General features: G+C 40.4%; 1 protein-coding gene across 2 annotated transcripts in view; it reads right to left on the bottom strand.

Moving 5' to 3' along the window:
- AGAP1 (ArfGAP with GTPase domain, ankyrin repeat and PH domain 1) overlaps positions 1-18367 on the bottom strand; it is a 394096-nt gene that overhangs the window by 82794 nt on the left and 292935 nt on the right. For both annotated transcript variants that reach the window (XM_010577896.1, XM_010577895.1), the window contains one exon: positions 13890-14051. In XM_010577896.1, the coding sequence (XP_010576198.1) occupies positions 13890-14051 (162 nt within the window). The remainder of the gene's footprint in view (positions 1-13889; positions 14052-18367) is intronic.

Genomic DNA, 18367 nt, shown 5'->3' on the forward strand with positions numbered 1-18367 from the left:
ACCCTGGAAACTGGAGCCTACCAGATAAGAATCATATTCTACCAAACATTATTTTTTTTCAAAACACACAGGTATTTTCCACATTTCAGCATCCCATTCAAATGGGAAATTTGCCACGATATATCTGAGCCTCACAAGAGTTGTTGATGTCACTGCATACATCGTGCTGTTAAATATGTTATGAGATGCTTGCAAGTTATCTTCTGCTCCTAAGGAATCTGTTCCATCACAGTCTCCTCCCAGCCCTTAGATAAATAATCCTTCAGGGAAAGCATGTACTCCCATAGGTAGAGTTGGTAGCAGGCTCAAACAACTGAGTCCACCACTCAAAGTCAACAGAGCCAAAGATGTAGAACTTCTCCCCCTTAAAAGCTGACCTTTCTAAGGCCTTTACCTTCCTGATGGAGACAAATATGGAAAATTAGGAGCTGACCTTGGGCCTTCCGGTTTGTTACAACTTGGCCACTAAAGACTTGGTTCAAAACCTCATCAAGCAAGAAACACCAAGGCCCCCCAGCCTGAAAAACTTGTATCTCAGTGCGGATGGCAGAAGAGCACACAGCAATCCTGGCTGCTGGTACAGGGATCAAGCACACATAGGTCAGCAAATACACAGATTTTGAGAAGTTTCTCTTCCAAAGGAGAAGGAAAAAAAAGATTCTCATAGCTCTTGTGGGCTGCCTAGAAGTAGTAAAATGTTACTACAAAGTAAAACACATAAATCCCCCCAAACTAGGATATGGAATTTCAGACAATAGCTGAACCCGAAATCGTTGGAAGAAAACCCAACAGCTCTGTTTCAAAGAGCAAAAACCCACCAAGACTGACTATTTTTTTTTTTCTCTTAATTCAGGTTTGGCCCCAATATGGGAAGTGAGAACTGATCTTAAAGAACAGAAGAAATGAAAAAAATTGAAGCTGGTTTTTAAGGGGTAGGACTGGCCAGTATAGGATTAGTTTTAGGAAGAAAAACCCCACAATCCAATTAAAAGGGAAGCAGTAGAAGAGGGGCAGGGTCCATAAGGAAGGTTTCACTTGCAAGTTTAAGAAGCAACTGAGCTTTTGTTCACATTTTGCCTGTTTAAGCAACTCTATAAATTCTGTCAGACCTTGGAAGGAAGCAGTCCCACCAGAGAGATATTTAGTGGCAGAAATGCCTTCAAAAAAGGCTGAGAGCTTGCCATGTCTTTTTGCAGGACTGCTTTATTATTTCAGCCAGCAGTAGGCAGGTAGAGCAGAATTATACTGACAAGTGGAAATAAAAATTTGGGGTGCTACCGCGTATTTTGACTGCGTCTTTTCACTGTCAGTCACAGAGTATTCCAAGCGGGTGAAACATAAACTAACACAACGTTGTACTTCAGCCTACTATAAAGTCCTACTCCCATCTCTCCAAACTACACATGCATCCAAAAATTAGATATTGTAGGATATTCAAATGTGAGAAACAAGATTGTTGGTACTGGAACAAGAAGCATAATAATATTTTCTTACATGGTGCTTTGAGTTCGATATGCATGCCTTTAATGATTTTCTTTTCATTTTAGGAGGAATCTGAATTAAGAAAGATGTGACATTTTTATAGGCAAGAAATTAACAGCAGCCTAATCAGCCTCTGAGACAAGAGAATCTAAACTAAGGACCCAGCTACCGACCCTTTGCCTCTCTTAAGGCACGCAGATTTATCCTCATTACGGGATGAAAACAGCACTCGCTCTGCTTGGTAGCGTCATCTTTGTACCACTTGCAGATAAACCGCATGCTCGCTGGAACAGGTGCCAAAAAAGACATGTTCTCACAGCCTGAAGGTTAAACTGGATTAATTTTGAAAACCTGAAAATTGATACACTGTAATTTAACATGTGTTCAACATGTGTGCTCAGCAGCAACTGAAAATGAAATATCTTAAATATTATCAAATGTTACATCATTAAATATAAATTAGATGGAAACAGGGGAAAGCTAAAAATTGACTAGGAGTTCAGCTACTCTAAATGGCTAATATGTCCATTTTTCACCTGAAGCCCTCTCCAATACAGTTTTGCCATTAAGCAAAAACCTAAAGAAAGGTAATCAATTCCAACTAAAAAGCACTTCTCTCGGAATGACTGCACTTCAAACCCCTGGCTGGCTGCCAGCCCCCCCAGACAACAGCTATCAATGTTTCTGACTATCACAGGAGCACGAGGGGCCATGCATAATTGACTAGAAGATGGGCTAAAACTGTGCCCAATCAGTGTGTGATCAAAAACGCGTGGAATATTCAGCGCCACTTGATTACATGGAGGCACGTCCTTTCGCTCTCCTCATGAAATCTCTTCAAGGTCCAGAGTACTGTAATAAGATCATTACTGTCAAGCGGTACGAATCGCAGGCAATGAGTCTTGGGATAGGAAGTCATACTTCACAAGCTCCTCTGGTCTTTTTTTTTTTCTCTCTCCCTCTTTTTTTTTTCTTTTTTTTTTTTTTTGTATTTTACTGCGTGTTGAGGCAGCAAGGCGACGAGGTGACAGATAATGATCACATCACTGTGTGGCAACTAGAAAGGCACTTTTAAGAAAGAGCACAGAGAAATCAGCTTAAGAGAAACTCAAACATTTTTTTTTTTTTTGGCTTTTTTTTCCTCTCAAAAATTAAATAGAATTAAACTGTGCAGTATTCTCCTTTCATGAATTGTGATTTAATGTCATTGAATTTAATCATTTGATAGATTTTCATATTATACCAAAGCCTATTACCTCACAGACAAATGGCCAATTTTCTCCATCTCACGCTCACAAAAGAAACCTTTATTAAATTTTTTTTCTTCTTTTTGGAGGGGGGGAAGTGGTGGAAAATGTCAATGATGAGGCCTGTTCAAGTTTTCTTTTTACCTACTCCTTTCACTGGAGTTGCACACTACACATAATGCATAACATCCATCACAAGTAACCTATCTGTAAAGAGAAAGGTGGAGGGATTGAAAACAGGAGATTAAAGCACAGGGTATAAAACAAACATGCAGCAAGCGCAGCACTGAAATCTCATGCACAGCACGTGTATCTGCAGTAGAGACTTCAGATGGAAAGATACCAAGTATCTGCTCACTAAATTTGACAGCTAATTTAAGGCAACTATTTGATTAAAACTTGACAAAACAACACAGGTTTGAAATGACTGACTGGTCAGGAGTTGGAAATAAAAAGAGGTCTACATTACTGTTATGGGGTTGTCTTGTAAGTGCCTGACATCAATACTGCAAAGCATCAAAACTGGAATGGCTCCAGGGTTGCATTTTTCAAATGGAGAAAGCTGCTATGATCAGACAAGAACCTACTGCTTAAGAGGAAGGAAGTCACCCTAGTTAAGAACACCCACCTGCATCTACAGCACCTGCATCTACTGAAGATTAAATCCCATACCATGGCGCCCTCCACCTGGCATTTCACTCTCAAGAAGCTCACCCTCTTATCTTAGTTGGTCACCCTTTCAAACACATACCATTTGGAGACTCCTCCTCAAGGCAAGATGAGGATGTCCAGCTCCACACTTCACAGACTCTGGCAGGCTCTATCACCATGCAAGAACCAGGGGTCCATAGCACTTGCTAATGCACATGTTGCTGATATTGCAACTTGTAGTCCAAGAAAGGTTGAAACATCGTGCCCAGCTGACCCCAACCTACCCTTTGAAAAATCATCGCATGAAGAGACTAATGCCCATTAACATAAAGAAATGAGAAAATAAATGCTTAAAACCATCAATGTCAGGATTAATAGGTAACTTTGGAAGAACCAAAATCACAAAGGGAAATTGAGAGAATCACCATCTCTTGAAGGGAAACAACTTTAAATTGTTCAGGCTTTTGCACTTTGCCCACTTCTCTTAAAGAAAAATTCCTGGGAGAAATTCAAGCATGTTCCACAACTTATTTAGCAAAATTGCTCACATACACCGTCACCTCCCTCACTTTTGGTTTGGACCTGCTTTTTAAAAGGTGTCACAAACATTTTGGCAAAGAACCAAAATGAAAAGGGCACAAATATTTCTTGACCTATAGGTTGTTATTAAATCCTAAAGTCTAAGAGAGCTGCAAAAAAATCCCACCAGCATTAAAAGGGAGCAGAGGAAGCATTTGGCTGCAACTGGCAACTAGCAAATTCCCCAAACCTGTAATGCCTACAAGGTACAAAAGAGAGCATCAGACTCATGATGCTGGGCAAATCCTGTGCATGCAGACTCTTCAGTTGCAATCAGCTGGAAACACCGTCTTCACTCCAACTTCCCTGTAAGCAGACAGCATTAGATACACCTAAATCACAAACTTTATCAAATGAGACTTTCTACATCTCTCTTGCTAGATTCCATGCCAGGAATACCTTTATTTGGAGCACAGAGGGGAGACAACCGGCAAAGCTGTGCATTGGGAAAGATCATCACTTGTTTCACCTGGATTTAAAGGCAGATGTGGTTTCACTGCCCACTGAGGTTCTTCAGACCTGGAGCAAGGAGGCTGATTACACAAGGAGTATTTCCCAGCACTATGCTCAGATTGGTTCTTAGCCCTAAGAATGCATTGAGTAGCAGCATATATTCGTCAGGGCTTACCCATAATTGACTAAAAAGTAGGGTTCTGGAATAAAAAAAAAAACAACTCAGTTGTTATTTCTACATTCTGTTCTGTGTGTACCTCTTGATTATGAGTTCTTTTTAGTATAATGCCAAGAGCATGTTTTATAACCCTATGCTAGATCAGACCTATTGACACATTCCCCCTTGAATTCCAGGTTTGAGCTATACATGACAAACCTCCACAATCAAGCCACTGTCATTAATCTCATGTTACATATTATGGTAAAAAGTGCATGTCTGTAGTCAACTGGCATCCCATCAACCCTCCCCTCAAAGCTGCCCTGTGCCTCCCAAGGCGAACGGCAGTTTAACAAGGCATGCCATAGAGAAGCAGAGCATACAAACAGCCACAACAGGTCAGGGCATGAGGTCTACCTAGCCTGCTATGCTTTCATCAGCAACTAGTGGGAGATGCCTACAAAAAGCAGAACAGGAACAGATAAAGCAACGTGTACCCTGCTATACCTTCCAGAATGGTCCATGGTTGGGAGATGTTGTAATCTTTATTTTAAGAGACCTTCATGGATTTTTCTTCTTCATATTTGTCTAATCTAGTGCTTCTGTTTTAGCTGCTTAAGGTCTTCAGAAGGGAATTACTTAGGACTTCCATGTTTTAAAGGCAGCTTCTTCCCAATGTACCTCTGCAGCTCAGTTCCAATAAGCTGATGAGTCCCAAGTACACAGAAAGCTGAGGACAAGGCATCCTTCAAAAATTAAGTCTTCCTTCTACGCCGTAATAGCCAATTATTTAAATTGTGGCACCTTGACTCAAGAGATCAGTTATGTGGTGAACAGGAAAACACAAGTTATACTTAACAGAATGACCTTATTTTAGTCTTGTAATTTACTATAGCTTTATAATACATAGTCATCTCATTTTATTTTTGAGATAGTTTAATTTAGCTATATAGATTCATAATGAAATTACAGTCTTAGGCTCTGGAAAAACTGGCAAGGAATGTTTAAAGTAGACACTCTTACTTAAGTAACAAAACAGAACTAACTTCTCTAGCAGGATTAATATCTTACAAGTACTTCTTGCTATCTTGTAAACATCATGTTGTGAACATCAGGAAGCTTTTTCATAATCAAGGTCTCTGTCTCAGGCTGACAGCATAGTTCTAAGGACACTAATTACCTGAAGCCAGTAAAACACTAAGGTGTCACCTGTTTTCATTCAATTATAAAGACACTTAGAACTTCTTCCTTTTCCAAAAAATCAGGCCAAATCACAGTGCAGCACTTGTACTAAGGATACAGAGTGTACCCTTCTGCAGTCACAACACAGAGTGCTTAATGTACTAAGAGTGGGACCACTTTTCACAGAAATGTAGGGGGAAAAAAAAAAAAAGTGTTATCTTTCTCTAGCTATCCAGATGTGCCGGTGTGTACAACCACCACCAATTCATCCTGGGACTCATCCTTTCCAGAATCCCCTTCCCCGCTGACCACCACTGTGACACTTTTCCTTTCAACCAGGTAGGCGGAACCAGCAGCCTCTTCCGACCCTGAGCTAACAGTGGTTTTAAAGAGAAGAGGGAATCTTTCAACTTGTTTAGCCTGCAATGAAGTAGGTTAAAACAATAGATGAGCTTCACCTCCCTTGTCTTTCACTCCTCAGCATCAACATAAATGTCTTTCAGCAGCAAACCTTTCATGTCAGATAGGCTGTGACGACTGAGGCTGAAGGTTTCCCAACAAGTGACCTTTATGCCTTGGTTGAAAGTAAGTCTCTGAAGATTCGGTCTAGATTTTATTAATTTCTGCCCTCCTGCTTCTCAGGTGTACAACAATTGGCCAGTACTATATCTCCTGCGAAGCAGTGAATGAAGTTACTGATGATCAGTGGAATTGAAACCAAAGAGTGTTTTGACACTGAATAGGTGATAACCTCTGAGACACTTGCAGTACGCTTAAATCAAAACAAGCATTTGGCATTACAGACAACAAATATGGTCACATACTGTTGATTTTTTTTTAAGTTCTCATGCAGACAGAAGAAAATACAGCTAGATATTTTGCTCAGTTTTGTTTCATTTTTAATGCCAACTAAGACCTTTTTTGTTTGCTTGTTTGTCTGGTTTGTTGGTTGTTTTTTTAAAATAAATTTTACCTACAAAGCAGCTAGAGCAGAGGATGGCTGGATCAGGCAAGGCCTACAACTCTTTTGAGATAACCCACAAAATCAGGATGCATATACTTATCAAACCACACTCCTAAAATCTTATTAAAAGCAAGCTTGTTAAACTCCAAATTTAGTGACGATCAGAAAAGCAGAACTTGGGTCTTTTGTGTGCAGTATGCAATTCAGCAAAATGCTATTTGCTGAAATTTCTGAAATGTTTCATGCACAGGAGAACTACACAAATGACATTACGATCAACAAATTGTATATTAAGAGAATTCAGCAGTAACCCTAAATGAATTACAAACCTATTTAAAAAAACCCCAACGTTCCTAGCTATCTGCTTATACTGTAAACCCTTCCAGTTCCAAATAAATGCTTCTTTCTTCAACACTGCAGTCAAAACACCACTTTTGTATCAATCTCACTTAAAATACTGCTGAACATTTTTTAAAACTATGGAACATTTGCTTGCTAAAACTTCGGGCACTTAAAGAGACCAGAAATAGAAACAAAGCCTGCTCTCACTAAACCATCCATCACAAGATGCATAGAAATACTGCATGACAGGATGGAAACATATTCCTCTTCTGTATGACACAGGTCTGCATTTGGGTTTTTAAATTTTTTATATGTTTTTTTTTTTTAGAGGGGAAAATGCTTAAGATATCTCTAACTACTTTAAGGAGAGTATAACTGCAAAAAACATTGGGCATGGAAAAAATTAAGGAACAACTGTTTTCCCCTACTGATTTATCCTCAGACTTTGTGTTACGGCTTTACCGCACATGGGGAACCCCCTGCCGCAAGCTAGCATGCTCAGCCCCCACGTGCATCGTGGCAGCAGCAGCATCCCAGCGCAGGCTACGCACACAGATAGGGTGCTGGGATGGGCTTTGCAGCCCACATGGGGCTAGATGGATGAACAGCTTCTAAATGAGTTAGCTTAAATTAACTCTGATATGTCCACACATAGGCCACAGGAATATGATGAAAACTCTTCCCTAATGCCAGCACTAATGCTTTATTTCATTTTCACATGTTCACCCATCTCACAGTATCAGAAACCTGCCTTCTTACTGAAATAAAAACCACTGTTCCAAGAACACCCCCAAATCCACTCCTACTACACAGTCAGTTGTAAATATTGATAGTTGATTTATAGGGACTAGTAACATAACTAGGATGACAAGATTACCAGGAATAATTTCTGTGGAGTTGCTACATGGGCAACATCTGTTTGCCTGTACAACTGCAGCAGTATACTTAATTATCCCGTAACGGACTGGAAAGAGCTTTTACTTGAGGAAGTTTTGGTGGCAGCTTAGTTCTTTGCCTTACTTCAAGCAATACAATCCATACAGGGACCTTGACATCTAATAGATTTGATTCCAAAGGTTACAAACTCTTGAAAAGGTGAGTAGTTTTGCCCTTGCTGCAGCTGCAGGTCAAGATATTAGATTTCACATCTTCCTTGCAGAGAAAAGGGAGTGACGATGCTGTGACTTTTTGTGCTGGAAAGGTTTCTGAACATGCTGTCCTCTGACAATGTCAGAAGGTTTCTTCCAGACCATAAAAAGCCAAAAAAAAAAAAGGAAAAAAATAGCACCAAATAAAAATACATTCCTTCATCATGGTGCTTAATTCAATGTATTTATAAGTAAGTATTAGCATTAACAATGTCAAGTCCATCTCTCAAATGAAGATTCTACTCTCCCACAAACACTATAGCTCATTGTTTGCATCTGTTTCACTGAACAGACCTCAGAGGTGTTTCCACTAAATTTCCAAAATTCCCAAATCACTTTTTTTTTAATGCATGGTTAGAGAAATTTCATTTTTTTTATTTCAGTCTAGCTGCCGCACACTTACTAGAACTATGCACCTAAGGAAATGCATGTTAAAATTGTCTGGAGAAGACTATGCACAGAGCCGTGTACAGAGCCAAGCATGTTTAAATCATTTCAGCATACAATGCCAGCAGGTAAATCACAGGGACGCTTGAGGGATGAGACTAAGGAAAGCTTAGCGTGAGAAGCTGCAGGTAAAACGCATACAGGTTTTTTTCATGCATTGTATACTGCATATTCAGTTGACAGCTGTATTGCTTCCAATTTACAGAAAACATTAAATTTTCAGGTGTTATACAGATTCCAGAGATGGATGCCAAGAACTGCATTTCCCTAATACAGTTTGTCATTCTGGTTTTGGGATGGCTGAAAGGGGCGAAGAAGTCTTGGGAATGAACTGGCACCTCCCTTGGCTTTTTGCACCTTGTCCCACCCTCTTGGACTCAAGTCCCCACGCAGCTGAGAAACCAGATGAAAGCAGTGAAATTTTTGCTTATTGCTAAAAGTACAAATGAGAAGTCTGACTAAACCCTGTTTTTCCATCCACAGAAAACAAATGACTATATTTTCATTTCAAACTTAACTATAGCTCATCTTCAACACTCCCCGAGATTCGGAACATAAAAATGACTTCAGTGTTATAAAATATGCATGTGAAGAACACAAGCTTTTGAAGTACCTTTACCAGTTCACTCCGGTAAAAGAAGAAAAATACAATTTCTCAGTAAACTGGGGTTCATCCTTGGCTACAAGCCAGAAAGCGTACACCTAGAGTTGGGCGCTAGACTGCACAGATCTGAAAAGCACAGGGAAAAGCAATTACTTTACCAGGGGCAGAGAACAAACACCTTTGTGTTAAGAAAACAGTTCTAAAAAGAAACATAAAAGGTCTTTCCTCGTCCTTCAAAAGTTCTTTAGAAATCAGCGATGAAGAAGAATGTGGAACATGGATTTACAGAGAAAACACAGAGTTCGGAAAGTCTACTAAGTTGCTAATCACATTTACTACTCTGTCATCAATTCCTGTTTCTCAGCTCCATCTGCATGAATGGAAACACAGAACTACGCTTGTTTTGCCTACGCTGCCGAGAGAGAAGATAAATTAACAGCACTCTGCCTGCAGCTGCCTTGCATCTCCCTGAGTGAAGGAGCGATTCACCCATCTACCTGGATGCAGTCAGACTGGCCTTACAGCAGACAGCAACATTGGCCATTGGCCACAGCTCTTAGTCAATGGAACACTTGCAGAGCACAGCTGATCCAGATTTGATGCAGATTTGGGCTTTCTATAGCTCCTAAAATCTCACAGATGGATTGAGGGCAGGCAGGTTCAAGCTGGCATAGCCATGAAGCTTTGAAACTGTCTAACAAGAGTAAGAAAAATAAACAATGGGAAAGGTCTTTCTGTAAGAGTACTTCCAAGAAAGCTTTTTAATTTTTCTACTTGTTTTCAAGCTGAAAAACCTTCTTATCATCGCTAGCTGTTCCACTAACTGCAGCAGCACAATGGTACCAAAACAGACTGGGCTCCGAGCTGCTATTCCTCTTTGAAACACAGCACTATATAATCCTGCTCTGAGCAAGTTTAGACAGCATGGTGGGAAAAACACTGCTGGTTGCTGGCACCTTGCCTAATGTAAGCATTCCTGCTGTTACTCTCAAAAACACTGAGACATTTTTTCAGTGACAAGTTCTGTACAGAGAACTAAAAAACTTCTCTCTGGGTTTCATTGCACTGGAAAAATTTCAGAAGAATCTGGTTTTCCAAAATAGGAATTGAATTTTAATTTTCATCCAACTGCAGCACAGTTGCTTTAGTATTTTTGTTGCTGCAACCGTTGTCTCAGAAAGCCTGTGAAAGATAAACCAAGTAAGATGAAAGAATCGATCCCAGAAAGAGAGGGCTGTGCATGTGCAGATAGTGTGGAGAAAGAAGAATCAGCATGACCTTTATGGAAGGGCATAAAAGAGATGAGCATCAGTCCTTGGAATTAGTGAATCGCCCTGGGCTCACTAGTGTCCATCATCGTGATATCTGAATACTTGGGCAGAGGTCAATGATCAAAGCAGGCACGTTCAAGGAGAAAAAAAGACCACAAAGTGCAGTAAAAATGCTAGAGTTTGCTGAAGACCAGATTTAAACCTCATTGAACACCTAAGCTTTGCTACAGACAAAAATGAAGGAACCCAGAATTTCTGTTTGAAAGCTTACACTTGAAAAGTGCCTGGACCCAAAGGAAGGCAACATAAAATCCAGAATTACTCAAATCATTTAACTCTGATCCATTGTAACTGTCTGAGAATAGCTACTGCAGGAGTATCCTCCTCTTCCTTTTCACAGTGAGCTCAGGATTTCCAGAAGGAAGGAAGATATGGTTCTCCCATGATTATCACCAGTCTTCTGTACTCCATTTTCAATAAGTCACCTGCCGTATCTCAAACACTCAATCAAAGTTGCCAAGGCAAAGCATGCATCCCTCAGAACATCTCCCTTTTACTGTTTAATTTGGATTTGTGGTCTTCAAAACTGCAGTAACCCTCTGAGGGTTTAAATCTATGCTTACGGCAAGTGTGGAGGAAGAAAAATCAAACCGGAAATCTTTTAGGTCATTGGACAGATTTGTAGCCAGGCGCTGCAGAACAAAGAAATAAGCCTTTTCCTGAGGAAAGGCTGAATTATTGAACTGAAAACTGCTTTGAATCACAAGATGGATGCGAAAATGCTACATTCAACTACTTGGAGAAAAACCTGTAACGGCCTGAAGCACCTCAGATACACACCCCACTAGCAGCAGACTGGCTTGTGACATAGGTTGTGCCAGGACTGGAGTTATTCCTGTTATTCAGCATCACAACAAGCTCAGAGAGATAAACGCTACCTGTCTGGTCAACCATAAAGCATACCCAACCTTTTGGTGCAAGCCAGAAATTACAAGTACCAGAAAATACACACAAAGGTTGCAAGTGCCCACATGCCAGGATTTGGAAAAAGGAACCCTCAGCCTTTGTTAGACTTGCTAGAAAGTACTTCACAGGAATCTACAATCATTATTACTTTTTCTGAGATGCCCTTCTTCTAAAAGGACAGGGAACCCGAGCACGCTTCATTGCTTTCTCCTTCAGCTACCACTGACAGACGAGGCTGACTGTCCTAACTGTCAGGCATCTCCTCCCAACCTTGCTAAGGATTCAAGGGCCAGTAAGATTAGTTATCTGCTGAAGGAGGCCTGGAGTTCCTCTCACGCACAGCAAGAACGCTGTGTAGAAAGTTGTGATTCTGTTCTTGTGGCCAATTGTTGTTTTTCACTGGGCTGTGCTTTTAAAGAGATGTTATAAAGAATTTAACTGTGGCCCACCTAAGACACAACTGTGAGCCCCAAGCCAGAGAAGAGTGCCCATCTCAGAAGACATGCAAGAAGAGGTGGGTCAAAGAAAGCTGATGGGCTAACGCAGAGATACAAAGACTGTAAAAGCAAGTGTTGGCTCTCACTACTACTTTTAAGGCTTCCTGTGCCTTACTTAGTTACTGCTTGCCAGCCAATTCTTGCCCTTCTGGAAGCATATTTATCCCATTTATATGAAAGAGGACAATTTTGTTGAGTTATTGCCAAAGGATTTCAGACTAGCATGTTATGATGCTGGAAGACAAGGAGAAGAGCAAGAGAAAACAGAGAAGGATGAAGGAGCACATACTCCCCACTTCAATCAGAACAGGGATTTCAGGGGCAAGATGCGCAACAACTGCAGATCCCCCACTGCTCGCTGCAGGTCAGAAGTCCGTGCCTGCTGACCAGGACCACACAGGCTCCAGCTCCAGTGACTTGTGAAAATAATCTCCCCAGGAGAAAGAAAACATACATGTATTAACTACTTAGAAAGAGATTTTTCAAAGGCTCTGGATATCCAGCTGGTCTTGATTCATATTGACTTCAACAAAATAGTCTTGGACCAATGGTGAGCGCTCTGAAAAATCCCCTCTATAACTTGCCATTGAGGTATGAAAATAAGTGGTGTAAAAGGGATTGTTAAAAAAAAAAAAGATAACATTAAAAATGAAAGGTTAAAATAAAATTTGGCTTCAGGCCATAAATTAGGAGGAAACTAACAGTAAAGATAGTTAAATGACTGGCAAGAGAACGCAACAGGAAATATTATGAAAAAAACCTGATGGCTTTTAAAAAAGGATTTGTATAGATAGCTGGGGAAATAAATTCCGTATGTGAAAGAAGTGCAATTGAGAAATTAAATAAATGGAAAATAAGGATGACTAAGTAGTAGTTAACATGCCCCTTCTCAGTTGTATACTATTATCACATCTATTTTTAATGTCTCTTCAGCCGTCTGCAATTGTCATCCTTTTTTCAGAACTTGCTCCAACGCTCTTTGATACTGAATTAGCTGTTTTTTTACTCTCCAATGCTTACAACCGCATCTTTTTCTTACTCAACACTCCCCTTTTCCAACAATGTTGTTCCATTGTCTCCGTTTTTCATCTCTCCTTATATGTTGACTCCCCAGTTTCTGAGCTTTCCAACTATCCTTGTTCATCTTTTTTTCTGGAGCTCTTTTGGTTGAATCCTAGCATGTTTCTTTTCTTCTTTTCTAAAGATACAAGCATGTTTTATCATATCTGGCTACTGTACACATTGTTACCCCTTCAGAAGGGCATTGAACAGCTATACCAGTGTTCATGTTGGAAATAGTAAGCTAAACCTAAGGGAAAAAAGAAGTTCTTTTTGGCTTTTCCTTTTTGGTTCTTAAAAAAAGAACCCAAACATTTAAACTCTCCCCTTTTCCTTTTTATCCTCCAATAACACAATCTCTCCATGAGCAACTGAATATTCAAACAATAACAGGCAGCAGAAGCGTTTGCGATTCTAGAGCTCAGGATGGGTCAAAGCAGAAGAGGTAACACAAGATTTAATAATACTGAAAAAATACACAAGTTCTAATGTGATGTATGGGCTACTGAGTGAACCTGACTTTTTCTTTCTTTTTAACTTCACAAGTATGCCTGCACCTTACCTTTACTGCTAATGATTCTCCATATTAACTCGGGGACACTTTTTTATTTATTAAAAAACATCAGTTCCAAACACGTTTCAGACAGTGGAATTCACCATCCAAGTGATACTTCAGATTATTCAGCTTCATCTTTAAAAGATCAGTGTTTAATTTCTCTTCTTCAGTACAATTCTCTTTACCTTCTGTATGCAAAGCCAATGGTGTAGTTGGGTTGTACTAACAATGCTCTTTGGAATGATATTTTCCAAATTCAGACTTCCACCATAGAGTAAGCTTACCTTCAGCTGTGCCCGAGATACCATCAGCTTTGAAATTGCTTGTGCTTTTCTTCCTGCGGTGTTTCTTTCTGTTGGCATGAGGTGAAGGAGGTGGATCAAGTTTGGGGCTCGTCGTACTGGATATACTTGGGCTCGAACACACAGAATCTCCTAACCCCATATCTGCAATTTGGGGAGGGGAAGAAAAAAAAAAATTAAGGAAAAAGAAAAATACTGCATAATTTAAATTAATGATTGCTAGAATCCAAGATATAACCCTTTGCTATCTGTTAGCAGCTAACTTCTTGAGCTCATTGACTTCCAAAGGCTACAGAAGAGTCTCCTAACAATATCCATTACTTCTTCAAAAAGGTACAGAAAAGCAACTTGGCTGAAGTTCTGATTTAATAGGACTTTAATCAACAGGACTTTGCATCAATTTTAGAAACAGGCCAGCTGGAACTGACAAAAAACAATGGGAAATCACTTTATTATTTCCAATTGCTCTTTCTTACAAAGATCTTACGGATCCTCAAATTAACTCGTATAACGCTAGGACATTTTAATACATAATAGAACACAGATATCTTAACATCCTCTGAACGCTATCTGCTTTCATTAATATTAAAGACAACACAGAGAGAAAAGGTGGTAATGGCAATAAAGGTAGGAAAACAAGGTGTGAACTCATGTATGCCTCGTACAATTAATATTGTGTGATAAAGGGTCACTTACTACCTGCTCCCAATGAAAAAAATAATCCCATGTTCAGTGTGTTTGGTTTCCCTCTGTATTAGCTATGGTAGCATAACATGCAACAATTTCAAGAACTAATGACAGAGTCATTTTCTCCCCTCCGCCACCAATTAGCTTGCTCAACCAAATCAAAATTAAAGGTTGATGACACCCCCCTCTCGTAAGCAGAGACCCACAGTCTCATCTGTGGTCCGTGTAATGGCCGGTAATACATGAATGCCTTCTCTTTGAGTAGTTGTTCTTGTTTTCAGTCAAGAAACATCTAACAGCCATATTTAACACAAGTGTAGGAAATGAAGACATACTTGAAACTTCACTCTCTATCTGGGTGCTTTCACGTAGCAAATACTCAACTAACCTTAATCCAGTATTTTTTCCCAAGGTTGGTAATATGATTTTAGTTTATTTGCAACAAATCTTTTGGCTATGATCAGTACTAAATGCATTTCTATTTTGTTGGTTTGGTTTTGTTTTTAATTACAAAGTTTAATGTAACATCCTACACTTTAAGTAAAGTGCTTGCTGTCAGGTAAAGTGAAGCTGTTTCCAGAACCTTGGTTAGATACCACATTGCACTTAAGTGCAATACCAGGACTGCACTTAAGATGAATTAGTATGTCAGAAGACTATCAAGCCAAAGACTACTTAAAAAGTGGCTCTTGACTTTTTGAGTAGTTAAATCCCCATACAACTGCCTATTTGACAAAGAAACACTTATTTTCTTTTTTTCTAATGAAGTTTACTTACTAATTACCTGCTAAGCACAATTGTGCTGCAAGTTATTAGTGAGGGATAAGTTATGGAGCTAATTGCCTGGCAACAGAGACCAAATCAAATGTAAGCTTATTATTAAGGATTTTTGTTCTTTTCCCTATGTCCACTATTTTGAAACCAATCATCAAGTATTTAACCACAAAAGGGAATCATGGGAATGTATTTACTGTGTATCTCTATAGGAGATTTTAAGTATTTGACCCAAAAATGCTCAAAGCGGCTATCCTGCAAGGGTCTGCTGTCTCCCTGGATGAAGAGGAAGGCAAACCCTGATGAGAATCCATGCCAGTGCTCAGGATGCTCTTGGCAAAAGGGACACGGGTACCTTTGGTTCCTTGACACTGAAAGAAGAGAAGACGCAAAAAAGGATGCCAGCAATACAAAGGTATGACCGTGGATGGAAGCTGGTTAGTGCTAGTCTTAAACATTGACCTCCAGTTTGAGACTTGAGAAGGTTTCATACATTGGGTACTTAAAAAGAAGAAAAAACCACACACAAAACTCCCTCCTTTGCAGCAATGATGTGAAAATTGCAGTGTTGAGACAGGTCAGCTGCAGAGCCAGGCACTGGCAAGGAAGGGGCCTGGCTGTGGCAGCAAGGTCTGGCCACAGAGCACCAAAAATGCATCTCATTGATTTTCATTTGCTTGTGAAAATCCAGAAAATTCATAAATATCACAGAAAAATCCCAGAGAGCACACCAGACATAAAGGCTTGCTCACATCTAATACAGTTTCTCAAAAGGCTTCACTTTTTCCCTTCAGAAAATACGAGGCAAGAGGCACACGGACAGGCCTCATTCTCAGCTTTCACTTTAAAAAGAATTATGCCATTTTACTCACAGGGAGGAAAAAAAAAATATCCAGGAAAAAACAACTCTACAACCCTCTCCCATGCCTTTCACAAAGCTCGTTTCCAAATATTTGTGATGCCGAGACACGTGCCGAAAGGGCATACAAGGTGGGCATACGAGTGCCGTGTGTGACTCCAGCATCAACCACAATGCCCTGGACCTGTAAAATGGTCAAGAAACCCTACTCTGTCACAAAATTGCAGAATATATTTTTCAGCAGGATCCTGGTTAAAAAATATTAAGGTAGATCTGTACGCTTACTGGAGCTTACTCTAATTTCTAGGCTATAAATTGCACCAACAAAACCTGCTTGTGAGCTCTGAAAAATAGGACACTTATACACGTAGCGTCCGACTACTCGCATCGGAGAGCTGAAGAATTAACCTCCTATGGTAAATCCTCGTGATCCGCAGCCCTTTCCAGGTAATAACCTGCTGTCCTTGGGTCAAACGGCTCTGAAGCGAAGAGCCCGAAGCTTTCCCTCCCCCTCAACCAGAAAAGAAACGCAAGTCGCTCGTAAACGGGTGCCGAGCTGATATTGTTGGTGTATTAATGCCCTGTATTCCCGGTTTCGGAGACCACCCTTTGAAGATGGAAGTTATTTAACATTCTCCCGGTTTAAAATATGAGCAATCAAAAGGCACTAGGCTTACACGCTGTGCTTTCCCATTTCCCACTACTTCTCTTGCCTGACAAGGTATTCTTCAAATTGAAAAGAGGGCTCCTGAAAGCCCGGCTTCGGAAAACTGTAAATGAGTTCAGGCTTCAGCCCGCTGAATGCAATTTCATACTCCTGACTGAATACAAATAATGCATTTTATTTTGTATCAATTACCACGCCTGAGAACAGACGACCACTGTCGGCACTATTAAAAAAAAAAAAAAAAAAAAAAAAAAAAGCAAGGAAAAAGGCACGCCAAATTAAAAAAGCAAGCGCCTCATTACTCCACATCTAAACCAGCTTTGACAGAGGCACTGGAACTCATAAGACGCGTTTCACTGGGTTGGGATGGGCTGTTTTGCAGCCATCCCGCGCGTTCAATGTCAGCCATTAGTTCTTCCCAATCGGGCATCAATGTTCAACGCACACCCAAAAAAATATATAATACTAGTAATAATAATAACAATCTGCAGCCTCTCCGAGCTTCAATACTTGAAGTATGAGTCAAAGAAGCAGTTTCACTTTTCACTCGGGAAGCTGACAAGCATGACTAGAGGGGGAATAAAATAACATTCAGTTCGCATAAATATCAAGCGGGCTGCTTGAGACTGATGGGCCAGGAATGTATTCTTAGCCATCATTCTGGCAGACAGGCCCAAGGACACTCATAACTTATTTTACAATCATTTAGTTTCAGCTCAAGTGGAAAACGTGACAACTTATCTCTGCTGACAAGATGCCATATCGAACCTTACAATTAACTCTCCCACGATTATCTGCCCAGCCCATCATTAGCTTTGCAGTTTTTCATGGACTGTACAGGCAGCTTTCCTTGATGATGGTCGTCATTTGCAGGGTGTATATCTATATTATACAACATTAAGGACAAAACTCTCCCCTTGCCACGTAGCTGGGGTTGCTCTGGGCAGCGCATCCTCGGTTCTGCAACTGCTGGGCCACGTTTCAAGTGATGTGCAGCAATACACTGCTGAAAAATGTTTTCTTCTCCAAAACAGAGCGTCACCATGCTCCAGCCTACGACTGCTGCTGCCTGCAGCCTACAGAAGCGAGCTAGAGATGTCCATGCCCTCTCCCAGCAAACAGCCAGCCTTCCTCCCTGCCCTCTCTCCCCAGTGTGATTATTAACTCCTCTCAGTTGCGAGAGCTGACACCAGCCACGTCCTTGCAGTTTACCTCTGCACGCTCGTGACGCGATAAGGAGGATGCCATGAATTTCACATCCGTGTTCGGCGACTTTCCGTACCAACAAGAAAATGTGTTTCTCGTTGAAAGGTGAGTTTCTAGCTTTGCAGGGTCTTGAAATAATGGCAAGTTTATACCAAGGTATAGGAGAGCTTCTACACAAACCAGTATGACAAAATACAGGCGCTCATTCCAGAGAAAGTAGTAAAATAGTCAGTTCAGAGTATATTGAGGGTCAGTTTATACCTACAC

This window comes from Haliaeetus leucocephalus, unplaced genomic scaffold (genome assembly GCF_000737465.1).
Source record: "Haliaeetus leucocephalus isolate CR32 unplaced genomic scaffold, Haliaeetus_leucocephalus-4.0 Scaffold587, whole genome shotgun sequence".
NCBI lineage: Eukaryota > Metazoa > Chordata > Aves > Accipitriformes > Accipitridae > Haliaeetus > Haliaeetus leucocephalus.